Source organism: Tenrec ecaudatus, chromosome 14 (genome assembly GCF_050624435.1).
Source record: "Tenrec ecaudatus isolate mTenEca1 chromosome 14, mTenEca1.hap1, whole genome shotgun sequence".
Classification (NCBI taxonomy): domain Eukaryota; kingdom Metazoa; phylum Chordata; class Mammalia; order Afrosoricida; family Tenrecidae; genus Tenrec; species Tenrec ecaudatus.
The window spans coordinates 94,890,039-94,902,977 of NC_134543.1; the positions used below are offsets into that span (position 1 = coordinate 94,890,039).

The following is a 12,939-nucleotide window of genomic DNA, read 5'->3' on the forward strand; positions in this document are numbered from 1 at the left end:
AGCCAAACAAGGACATCAGAACCATGGAGAGCCTCTTGTCTTCCCACTGTCTTATACAAATTTCCAGAGGCCTTAGTGACGAATAATCTCTGAATATACCTGCTTTCTGGATATCTCTGATAGCAGAAATTGCATGATCCAGGACTCTGCCTGTAACCCACTCAGACCCAGCCAGGGCCTGGGCAAAAGAAGGGGAGAGCTGGGTTTTGTCTTGGCCAGAATTGAGGGTTGGAGGGAGAGATCCCACTGCCTGATGTGTCTCTCATCAACCAGTCATCTTATGTTTGGGCATGTTACCATTTCCCCAATTCATTAGATATCTCTCTGCTGGTCTTTTAGGGACTCTACGATGGAAGAAAACAAAGAAGAGCAACTAAATTCTACGTAAGTAATCGTGAACCTACAAAGTCACAGCCATGGTCAATTGGCCCTTCATCCTTTCCTACCTCTGCGAGTCCCCTCCTGTTCTTTCGCCCTGTCCCTGTGTCGTCACTGTGCGCTACCTGAACCAACCCCTGCCCTCCTGAAGCCACAGCCATGGTCAATCCCCCGCCAGGCCAGGCCTTCCGAGGTAGGTCTTTAGTTTCTAAGGTTAACCCTTCCTCCCACCCTACTGCAAAAGCCCCCTCTACTACTCGACTCCCAGTCAAGAATTCCAAAAAAACAAAGCCATGTCTGTGTGAACATAAAACAAGAAAAAGGAAAAACCGACTGACCACGGACGGGCCCAGGTACCCTTCTTTCTAGAGAGTCTGGAGGTGCCATTTTTCCATTCAAATGTACCTCACTGGGGGGCGGAGGCGCTGATGGTATTATTTAAAGTAAATGTCTGGGGCATTCCTGGCCATGCTCAATGCAACGATATGTGGAAGAACCTCAAATTTTATAGCAGGCAAATGGAGGGGTTCTGAGGTAAGAGGAGGAAAAGACTGAAACCCTACCAGGCAGTTACAGACCTCTTGTCACGCCACACACATCCAGGCCCAACCACAAGCGATGTACCAGATCCCTAGATGGAACTGCAGGGGGCGGGGGGCAAGTTTTATGAAGTTAACCTGAGAAAAGATTGTCCAAGGAAAGTACTCTCTCCGGAGGAAGAAAGCTAAAGCTTCCCAGGGAAGCACAGTGGGCAGGTGCACTGGCACTTTGAGATCGCCTAGGCAAGGTGCCCCTTGCCCCTTGGGTGACAGGATCAACTCAAACTCACGGCCACCGAGGCCATACTGGCGCAGAGTGAAGCCCCTGGGTTTCCCAGACTGTAAGTGTTCCCAGGAGTGGAAAAGCCAGTCTTTCTCCCGCTTGGTGATAGAGCTGCAGGGGGTTTGTTTTGATCTTTTAAGAAACTGTAGAGCATTCTTAAGAAGTACAAGGTCTCAGGAATGAAAACGACATCACGTGCGCCTCGAAAAACTTACTAATGAACCACCTGTCTGGAAAGCCGCGTAGGCCCACTGACTCTTGATCTTAAGATAACTGGCCCGTGTTCATTCTGGGGACGGAGTATACAGGTCGGAGAACATGGAAATCTTAAGATTGGCACATTCAAAAAGAAATATTAACAGTTTGAACACGGACCTGGAAAGGGACATGCAAAGAATAGATGAAGCAAATCAGGATCTTCTTCTCAAAATCCACGAGAAAGAAAGTGAGATTCAGAGGTGAGTGCTGGGCTTCATGGGGGAAGTTCCCAAAGGAAGGGGTGAAAGGGAAAAGGCGAAAATGAACGCCCTGCTTGCACTGGAGACGTACAGATTGCGTAGCAAAGGGTCTCTTCTTTTTTTAATATAAAGATCATTTTCTTGGGACCTCTTATTGCAATTCATACATTGATTGCATCGGGCATATTTGTACATGTTTCCATCATTTTTTTTCCAGACATTTACTTTCTTTTGAGCCCATGGTCTCAGCTCCTCAAAGGGTCTCTTTGTTTCTTAGCACTCGTGCGACACTCAGTGACACGCAGTATGTGTAAAAAATATTTCTAGAAGGTTAAGCAATAGTTACCTGAGTGGAGAACACCAGAGAGTTTGGCCTGAGGTGTAGGGAGCCCTCTCCCAATGTGTAAGTGATTCGGGTTCCTTGGATTCGGGAATGCAGAGTTTCCAATCTGAGATTTATGTTTATTGTCAGTAACATAGCCTCAAAACTGATCAATGTCTAATCGGTTCCAAAACGCCCCTTTCTGGGTCCTCATCTGAGTGCTCTTGTGCCATCCAGGCTGGAAGATGAGCTCACTCAAACGGGAGACCTGGCAGAAGACGAGGCATGGGAGAAGGAGAACGGTGCCGCCATTGAGAGGGAAAAGGCCTTGCAGGAGCTGGAAGAAGAAACAGCCAGGCTTGTAAGGGAGGAGCCCTTTGAGAGGTTCCGTTCCTCACCCTGTCTCTTGGCGGTGGCTGAATGGCAGACCAGGTTTCTTGGGTACTATTTAATACTGGACAACCCAGCATGTGGGTGTCGCGATCCCTGGTAAGCTGATGCTTGTATATTGACATGGACCACAAGTACCTCACCTGACAGCGTGCAAGTACAGGAGAGTGGCTGCCGGGAAAGCATCGCTAGGGTGAGCTGGAGAGAATAACCGCACAAGGAGGACACTGACGGATGGATACTCTGATTCTTTCTCTTCGCAGGAGAAGAAGAATGGAACACTGGTCCAGAGTATAGCAGACCTGAAAAACAAGGTGGGGCATGGTGCGTGTGTCCCCTGTTATCAGCCCCATTTCTCAGTGGCAAGGGGAATCACGTGATCCTATAAGAACCCATGTCAGAGAGACTGGAGTGGGGGCTACACGCGTCCCTACACCGCACTCCTGAGGTTAAGACTCGTTGTCCCAATCTCCTGGGGGCTCCGGGCCCGTGAGAGGTGGAAGGAATAGACAAGTGTTTGGGAGTCCCGTGGGTTCTTGATTCTATCGCACGAAAACAGGTTCCCGCAGACACTCGATGGAAGGAATCCACGTCATCGCCTCCTTTTTGGTGAGAGACTGCTTTCCCCTCCGCCAGGGATTTTTAAAAGAATTCATTCCACAGGGTCTTCTTTCCCTTTCCTAGGCCTTGCCTCAACCTCTCCGTAGAGCACAGTGAGCCTTCCATGATGACCCTGCTCGGGAAGCCTTCCCCCGAAGCCCTGAGTAACTCAGCATGAATTAGGGGCTCGAGGAATATCCCTGCCTTTGACTGGCTTTAGCTTTGTGGCCAAAGACTAGTGTTTCCATTGGGTACCAAGGAGTTATCAAGAGCCGTCTCCTGGAAGCACTTAACAAGGCCATGCACACGGTCCTCACACACCAGAGAATGTCTTTCTCTTCATTTATTTTTATTTGATATTTTTATGTGATGTGTATTTCTTTATTTGAAACTGTAGTTTACAAAGAAAATGCAAAAAACAACCTGGTATGAACAAGGCAATGTAGAGGAAACTCCGGAAGAGTCCAAGGTAAAGGGAAAGCCGTCCTTGAACGGGTTTGGGGTCTGTGACTGGGACAGTAGGAAATAAGCCTTCAAGTCAGAACCACCTGTCCAAGTCGGAATACATCACTCCGCTGTGGTGTCAACCTATGTCACGGTGATGCCTGGAACCCAACGGTGTGATTATCCGACCTTAGGAAGGGCTTCCACGCTGACAGCCCTGTGGGAGGGCGTCTTTCTCTGCTACGGGGAACAGCATAGCACAAGTATATGTATGTAATATTCGAGGAAGGGGAAGTCTCTGGCTTACACCCTGGCTCTCACACTTAATTTGGTATGTGAAGTTGGTGGATTGCACCAATCTGTCCTAGCCTCAGTGTGAGCACTACACGAGACTGGGATATATGAAGTATTCTTGCCTTTTCTGGATGGCTGACGTCTTGAAAATCCAGGTGGTTTTACAGTGATTTCTTGAAAGCCTGGTTGAGGTGGGATTTGTAAGCCTGTGATACACTAGGCAATTCACATCCTTTTATGGATTCCGGACCGGAACCGGCTTCATTCAGTGAGTTACTCAAGTGTTTAGTAATCTCTGCCTGCTCAATTGGATCATCCGTGGCACCGTGGGTACACGCTCAGGTGGGCTAACTGCAGGGCTGACGGTTGGCCTCTATGTAGCTGCTCCAGTGAAAAGACCCGGAGAGCTGCTTCTGGAAAGATACTATCTGAAAAAAACCAAAAACGATGGGACCGTTTTCCTCTGTCCCGCTGGTTCCCTATGAGTCCAGACTCAACTCCACAGCAGCCGGCATCATCCACCACAGCGGCCAACACTTGACGTTTCTCTAAGAGCCCAGGGCCAAACAACCCATCCGATCAAAGCAACAAGCCACGTTTTTAACCTTTTTTTGTTTTTTTTCATCTGAGAGGCGCTCACATTCTTACTTGGCACTTTCTGTAGCATACCATCTTTGTGATAGCCTTGTTTACTTTCGCCTTCCCTTGCGTATGAGCCTTCTGGTGACACAGGCACTCTGACAACCGAACAGGAAGCAAATAGGGGCTGCCTAGAAGATGAAACCCGAAACAAGACAAAAAAGTAGTGCCATCGAGTTAGTCCTGATTCATCGAAAGCCTAGGACAAAGTAAAACTGCCCCTGTGGGTTTCAAGACTGTGAAACTTTTTTAAATTTAATTTAAGCATTTTATTTGGGGCTCATACAACTCTTATCACAATCCATACATACATCCACTGTGTCAAACACATTTGTACATTAGTTGCCACCATCATTCTCAAAACATTTGCTCTCTACTTGAGCCCTTGGCATCAGCTCCTCATTTTCCCCCCTCCCTCACCGCTCACCCATCCCTCATGAACCCTTGATAATTTATAAATTATTATTTTGTCATATCTTACACTGTCTGATGTCTCCCTTCACCCACTCTCCTGTAGTCCATCCCCCAGGAAGGAGGTTATATGTAGATCCTTGTGATTAGTTGCCCCCTCTCTACCCCACCTTCCCTCCACCCTCCCGGTATCGCCACTCTCACCACTGGTTCTGATGGGATCATCCATCCTGGATTCCCTGTGTTTCCAGTTCCTATCTGTACCAGCATACATCCTCTGGTCTAGCCGGATTTGTAAGGTAGAATTGGGATCATGATAGTGGGTGGGGAGGAAGCATTTAGGAACTAGAGGACAGTTGTATGTCTCATTGTTGCTACCCTGCGCCCTCACTGGCTTGTCTCCTCCCCGTGAGAGTAGAAAGTCTTGTCTTTCTCCCAAGGAGCCACTGGTGGGTTCACACTGCTGACCTTGTAGTTAGCAGCACCTTGCATAATCTAGCTGCCTATCAGTCTCCACTTCCTCTGCTACCGACCAGTCTTCCCTGTTTCTATTTCCTTCGTGTCACTATTTCTATCACTGCCGTGCGTTTATGACGTGACCCTAGCTAGAATGTCAACTCTACGAAGGCAGGGAGGCTGCCGGCCTCGTTCACCACTCTCTTCCCAGGACCCAGCACAGTGGCCAATCTAGAATGCGCTTTCAGCAAATATTTTAGAAAGAGAGGAAGAGAAGAAAAGTGGGAGAGAGGTGTAGTAAAAATCTTGAACTGGATATTTAAAGGAAAAGGATGAGGGAAAATGTTTGAAATGAGTGTAATTAACAAAAGAAATGGCTGCGCAGAGAAGGAAGCTATGGAGGAAGGTTGGGGACGGGAGGTAGGTCAAGGGGAGTAACATTGAATCTGGATGCAGGGAAGCAGTCTCACCAACCAGCTGCAAAGAAGCTGGGTGGTTTGACTCCTCCACCTGGCACACATTTGGAATGGCCCTGATGATGGCCTTCGAGAGAGTCTGAGCAACTTGTCTCTCGTCCTTCCCGTAGCTCAGGTTGCAACAGCTGGAAGTGTCCTGCGCAGAACAGGAGATGGAGCTGACTAAGGTAAAACTAACTTCTTTGATTGCTACTCTGATTGGAAAAATAAATCCTTATCAGTCGACAGAATACTTCCCTAGAATGATTGAGTTAGAATAAGGGCCAGTTCCTAGAACGCTAAGAGGTCGGGGAAGGCATGGGAAAAGGACCGATAACTTTCTCTTTAGCAGAGTACATTCTGTAGCTGAACTCTTCTACATACCTGTACCCATTCCCCCTCTCCTAATTTCCCCCAAATAATTCACATTAGGGCTGTAAAAAACTAGATGGCTGTTGGGTTTTTTCCCCTCAGTAAAGAAAATAAGTCCATATATACAGCAAAATGATTTAAATTCACTTTGAATCTGCTGGCAAGGGTCCAAGACAAGAGAAACTTAAGATCAACTTCTGTCTTCCCAGGTACTGGGACACTATGCGTTTGTGGTCCAGCTCTGCGAAGACCAGGCCCTCTGCATAAAGGTACACTTCTCAGTAAAGGAATACAAGTGGTTTGATAAGGTACAACGTGACATGGGACCCGTTTTGCTAAGAATAATTTTACCTCTCAAAGGTGTCACATGAAGGGGGCTTAACGTTATAAACACCTGTTGGAGTTCCCATAACAAAACACAGTGAGACTTGTGAGAGCCCCATGTGATGGCCTGGTCTGCCTGGGTTTCTCCAGGTGTCTGTCTGTCTTTGACAGGGGGCAGTCTTACCACATTACTACGACTGGTTTTAGCAGAAAATTGTTTCAGCAGAGAACATTTGAGTTCTTCTCAGAAGGGTCTCTACCTTCTAAGGCAGGGGTCCTCAAACTTTTTAAACAGGGGGCCAGTTCACTGTCCCTCAGACCCATTGGAGGGTCAGACTATAATAAAAATTTTTAAAAAACAAAACCATGAACAAATTCCTATGCACACTGCACATATGTTATTTTGAAGTTAAAAAAACGGTACAAAAACACCCAGCGGGCCAGATAAATGTCCTCTGCGGGCTGCATGTGGCCCGCGACCGAAGTTTGAGGACGCCTGTTCTAAAGGTTCCAGTTTTCTGTGGTTTAACTCTGTCATGAACCAGGGCAGAGTAGGAGACTTATAAGAACAAATGTGTCGTCTCATAGTTCTAGAGGACAAGATCAGGGTATCTGCCGTATTGATTTCTTGTAAGGGCTGTAAGGGCGAAACGGTACTAAGCCACTATAGCTCTATGTCAGTGGTTCTCAACCTGTGGGTCGAGACCCCTTTGGGGGTCGAACCACCCTTTCACAGGGGTCGCCTAAGACCCTTGGAAAACACATAAATATTTCACAATATATAATTACATATTATTTCGTGATTAATCTATGGGCTTTAATTATGTTTCATTAGGTTCAATTTGTAACAATGAAAATACATCCTGCCTATCAGATATTTACATGACGATTCATCAGAGTAGCAAAATGACAGTGATGAAGTAGCAACGAAAATAATGTTATGGTTGGGGGACTCTATGAAAGGGTCGCAGCACTAGGAAGGTTGAGAACTACTGCTCTGTGTTACCCTAACTTCAAAGATGCTGTCTTCAAAGAGTCTATGTTCAAGTGTTCACAGGTGCCAGCAGTGAACACATTAACAAATCTGAGGTCCGGGAGGTAAACACAATTCAACCCGCAATGATACCTGGCCCTCAGGCTCACGTTGTTGTTCTTTGACACCTTTACAATTACTGCTCTCAGGGGACTCCCACCCTCTGTGCTCCTAAGTTAATAAGGACTAACTAGTTATTTTCCTATTTAGTATCCTGATTGCCCCCCAGGAACCTACCCAGTGGTGAAGCTTAGTGGGAGATGGTGAAAGGAGAGAAAGAGGCAGCAGAAATACCAAATGTTCAAATTAGAGTGTAATAATAAGTAATTCTTATGATTACAAAATTTAAAAGCTCCTGGTCAGTGACTCTGCTTTCCTTTATTTCTCTTTGAAGAAGTACCAGGAAACGTTGAGGAAAATACAAGAAGAGCTAGAGACTCGATTCCTGGAGCGAGAAGTGTGAGCTTTGACAAACAAGGGAACTGCCCGGGTCTAGTGGTAACTCCGTCCCAGGCTGAGTCAGAGAACAAGCCTCAGACTGGCCCCCCACTGGAAATGCATGAGCCCCATGCCACACACCAGGTTCCCTCCATAAGATGGGTCAACCCCAACTACCCTAGACCAACTTTGTCATAATGGTCCTTCTCCTGACCTCAGAACACGGGAGAAACACACCTCCCTCATAATTTTACCCTATTAGCAATCACTTGGTTTTAGATGAAGAGCATATAAATATGTGCTTTTTTAAAAAGCTGGTGTTCAGTCACCTTAAGAAGTGGGACATTCTTAATCTCTTGCAGTAAAGTCCGTAAAGCTGCATTGTCATCCTTACTCCCCGCCCCCACCCCCAAATACACAGAACCCCAGACATAGGGGTTAGGGAAAAAAATGATCTCTAGCCCCACACTCTGGCTACCATATTATAAAACGCAGAACTGGGCACTATTTTAAACGGTGAACAATAAAAATTAGAAATGATAAAGGGGAAAAAGAAAAGCTAAGAAAAATGAAGAACAAAAGCCAAAAAACCTCACTTGCCTTTCTTGCCTGCTATACACTCAGACCAAAAGAAATTTCTGTTTACTAAATACCTTGAATCTTTAGACCCAGAGCAAGAAACCACAACTTCCATTAAGTTTAAAGTCAATGAAGTGTCACAAGAGCGCACAGAGAAAAGGAACCTGGTTGTGAAGGTCCTCGTTCCTGAAGGTCAACTCCAAGTCAGCCGGGACTCTGGCTGCGCATGTGACTGCTCAGCTAACATTTGAGAAAAGGGTGTTCCAACAGAACTTTCTATGGGGTGCACACAGTAGCCCCTGCGTACCTATGACAATTCAAAGATGGTTAATATGATCACGATGGAGTCCCCAGTGGACAAACACTTAAGTATTTGGCTACCAACTGAAATGCCCTCAGTTCGACCCACTCAAAGGCACCTCAGAAGAAAGGCATGGCGATTTGATTGTGGAAGTGACAGCCCTGAAACTAACCTTATGGAGCGCAGTGCTCCTCATGCAGCCCCGTGATCGCAGGCACCTTGACAGTCACCTGGTTGGTCTGGGTTTTAGGGTGATGGAGGCACCGGGTTGTTCATTTTGATTCCCATAACTTTCCATGACTACATGGAGCCAGAGGCTATCAGACCACAGCTCTAGAAGATAAAGCCATTTTTAAAATAGCCATCCTATAGTTAGTAATATTTGAATATATTGTATTCAGTCCATGTTTGGGTACTTCTCTCTCTAGATCAAAAGCCTTGAGCATGAACTCTGCAGGAAAAGAGTCTTACAATCAAAATACCGAGGCGAGTATTCCCCTGAGTCTTCGTCGCCTCTCCGTGGCCTTTCTAGAGGGATGCCAGAGTGCTAGGACCCACCGACCGTATATCATCCCGTTGTGCATTTTCCAAGAGAAGTGTGAGCTATAATTCCAGTGCAGTCCAACCTCAAACAAACACCAAGAATATTTAGGAACAATTGTTTCCCCTTCTTACAGCCATTCAATAGCTTGGCCTCAAAGAAACTCGCCTAAGACCTAGGAGAGTTCCACGGGGAAGCAGGAAGACATGGTAACTGAGCGTTCACACTGCAGAACGGAGGCCGATGCAGGACAGACCCATACTCCTTCCATTCCTCCTCCTCATAGCACTCTTTCCAGAGGATCCCAGGCATGTCCCCACGTCTTTCACAGCACAGAATACCAGGCATCTATCGTGATCTAGTCAGAGTTGATCCATGAGTGCAAACATAGGAAGTCGCTGCTTGTTTATAATCCAGCTTCCGTGTCTGTGCACATTTCACATCAGAGTGTCACCAACACAGGAAATCGAGCAATTGAGAACAAAAACCATATCATTGTAAATGAAGGTGAGTGCAGAGTGGAGACCCGAAGCCCATGTATAGGCAACTGGACACCCACTTACTGAAGGGTTGCGGGGAGATGAGCCAGTCAGGGCTCAGTGTAGCAATGATGAAACATACAACATTCCTCTGGTTCTTAAATGCTTCCTCCCTCCCACACTATCATGATCTCAATTCTACCTTACAAATCTGGCTAGACCAAAGGAAGTACGTTGGTACGGAGAGGAACTGGAAACACAGGGAATCCAGGGCAGATGACCCCTTCAGGGCCAGTGGTGGGAAGTGGTGATACCTGGAGGGTGGAGGGAAGGTGAGGTCAAAAGGAACCGATTATAAGGATCTACATATAACTTCCTCCCTTGGGGGATGGACACCAGAAAAGTGGGTGAAGGGAGACGTCTGACAATGTAAGATATGACAAAATAATAATAATTCATAAATTATCAAGGGTTCATGAGGGAGGAGGAGAGGGAGGGAGGGGGAAAATGAAGAGCTGATATTAAGGGCTCGAGTAGAAAGCAAATATTTTGAGAATGATGATGGCAAGAAACGTACAAATGTGCTTGACACAACGGATGTATTTATGGATTGTGATAAGAATTGTATGAACTCTCAATAAAATGATTTTTAAAAAAGAAATAGAGCAATTGAAGGTCAAGTCCCAGACTCCTTGGCTTGTCTTGGCACCTTAAGTTAGCAAGCACTACATAGGGCTCAGAGATACACAGCTGTTGAGCTATAGTTTTGTCACTTAAGTTGGCTTGAGAGCCAAAGTGAGCATTCACCAGAAATTGCATGTGGTCGGAACAAATGGTCATCAAAATTCTAGAAGGGAAAAGCCGTCTGATCCATAAAGCAAATAGGAACAAATGATCATTGTCGTGAGCACATCCAGACCTTCTGAAATACATTAGACCATGTTCTTGATGAACAAGGTTTCTTTCCACTGTCCTGAAAATGAAATAACTAAAAAAAAAAAAACCTTAAAATTCAGACCATATCCTCATCTGTAAATTTTAATTTTTAAACTTGTTTTAGAATATGTTGGCATGATTTTCATAGGTGGTAAATTTCTCTCAAGGCCACTGGCTGAAAACAATGTACGAGGGTAAGGTTGACAAAGCCACAAATGTGGACTCAGAGGACCTGGGTTCTAGGCTGGTCCTGTCACTCACTAGCTATCACCATGGGCAACTTACTTAGCTGTTGTATATACTTTAGGATATTTGCATCAGTATGTAAAAAAATTACATGTGCCTATTATGTGCGTGAGATGGATTTTATCATCTAAATATAAGTTGATTACTAGCTCAATGGATACTTAACAATGGCTTTTCTTCCTCTCCCAGGATTATGCTGTAAGGAAGAAAGGAATGATATTCTGTAAAAGGTGAGTAACATTTCTTTGAGTACATCCTCTAGAGAATTGGAGTTCTTCTGAGCCATCCTGGCAGACAGCAAAATCTAGACCAGGAGAACTTTGGTCAAATGCACACACCAGTCACACTATGTCCCTTGTTTCTGACACTGATTTGTTTTTCTGAAGATAATGAGCGACCTCAACTTTTTATTATTAGAGGCCAAGGACCTAGAAGGAAGCAAAACAAGAATCTGAGCATCCAAGAGAAACAGGACAAAGTCCATGCTTGCTTCCTCTGCTCCCAGCCCTCCTCTGGGCTCCTTGCACAATTGAATTTTTCTGGATGCCTGTTTTCCAGTAAACTGAAAGTGGGTGAGGGAGGAAGTACTAGAAATAGGTTCATTTCTTCCCCACCACAGATAAAAGAGAAAGAGAATGATTGGAAAAAAGGAGACAGCACTTGATAGTGTCTAGTGCATAATTGCTCAAAAATACTTGTTGAATAAGAACTCAACATTCAAACACCTTAGTGGATATGAGTCCTGAGGGAATCACTGTGAAAGCAAAGTAAAATTAGTATTCAAGAAGCCCCTACATTTTCAAGAAAAGGTCAAATTATGTTCAATATATTCTGCTGAAGAAGGCATAGAGAAATATATTCAAAATCACATGAAATATGATTTATACAATGTTCCATCAAAATGGTTAACATAAAATTATTGGTGCTTAAAGGTCAACTCCAATCTTCTGGAAAATTTGCTTAAGGAGACTACCCTTTCATACCACAGAACTGAAGTGTTATATATTTCAATATCCTTCCATACAATGTTCCTAAAATAACTAACAGTATCCTCACCCAATGATTCCTAGGTTGCTTTCTTAGTCCTTAACCCCAGTGCCCAGCATGGAACTACTGGTATGGGCTCTGAGGATAAGAATTTTCTTTCTTAAGAAGAGTTGGAAGGGGCCCTGGTGGTGTACTGGATTGTGTGGTGGGCTGCTAACCACAAGGTGAACAGTTCAAAGCCATCAGCTGCACCAAGGGAGCCAGATGAGGCTGTCTACTGCCCTAGAGAGTTGCAGTCTCAGAAACCACAGGGGCTGTCCAACCCTGTCCTGTGGGGTCACAATGAGTCAAATTGATAGCAATGAATTTGGTTTTTTTTTTTTGGTTTTGAGAAAGAGTGCTAGTATTCTGATAGGAACTTTTTAAATGCAGGCAAATACAGCTCATCATGCTAGCCTATATCTTGTTAGGCTTTATCACCTTGTGAACAACTAATATATTAGGCACTGACTGGAGAGACAAGAAAGCTAGGATATTCCTTGGATTTTCTCTGGGAATTATTATCCGTCCTCGGAGTCTTCTGGATAGGATGGCCAGCTTCTGGGAGAGTGGTGGGAAGAGGTTTATAAAGGACTTTTGATTCCAATTCTGATGAAGAATCTGATTAGAATGAATAATAGGGAAACTTGAGAAGAATGGTGAGGAAGAAGCTGTTTGGGACTGGTAGGTGAAAGTGAGAAGTGGATTTAACCTGGGCTACAGGTATCCTGCTACAAGGTGATAGAACAAAGTAGAAAGTTGTGTTAGCCTCCTTCCGGTCCCCTCAATTAACATCACCACCTTAAGTACGTGAGGATAACTGAAACTTCCTTCCTCCTTCTGCCTAGTTAGCCTCAAGATTGCTGGGCAGTTCAAAGGCGTTCTTCTTCTTCTAAGAAACCAGGGAGACATAATTATGAACTAAATTGTGTGAACTAAATTAAGTAATTGCTTCAATGTCCCTCCCCCTTAAAATTCAAGAATTCATATCTAAA

The 12,939-nt window shown here is 45.1% G+C and overlaps 1 protein-coding gene across 1 annotated transcript; it reads left to right on the top strand.

Moving 5' to 3' along the window:
- Positions 1-349: 349 nt before the first annotated feature.
- TMCO5A (transmembrane and coiled-coil domains 5A) lies at positions 350-9,325 on the top strand. Its single transcript, XM_075532285.1, has 9 exons — positions 350-384; positions 1,509-1,658; positions 2,218-2,341; positions 2,634-2,684; positions 3,368-3,439; positions 5,801-5,857; positions 6,251-6,310; positions 7,793-7,857; positions 9,145-9,325. Exons 1-9 carry the CDS (start codon positions 350-352, stop codon positions 9,323-9,325), a joined length of 795 nt encoding a protein of 264 aa, XP_075388400.1.
- The last annotated feature ends 3,614 nt before the right edge of the window (positions 9,326-12,939 follow it).

Excerpts from the sequence above, each read along its gene's own strand:
- TMCO5A (XM_075532285.1), top strand. The coding sequence starts at position 350 with ATGGAAGAAAACAAAGAAGAGCAACTAAATTCTAC. Across the intron at positions 3,440-5,800 it reads AAACTCCGGAAGAGTCCAAG|CTCAGGTTGCAACAGCTGGA; the intron begins GTAAAGGGAAAG and ends TCCTTCCCGTAG. Across the intron at positions 6,311-7,792 it reads ACCAGGCCCTCTGCATAAAG|AAGTACCAGGAAACGTTGAG; the intron begins GTACACTTCTCA and ends TTCTCTTTGAAG.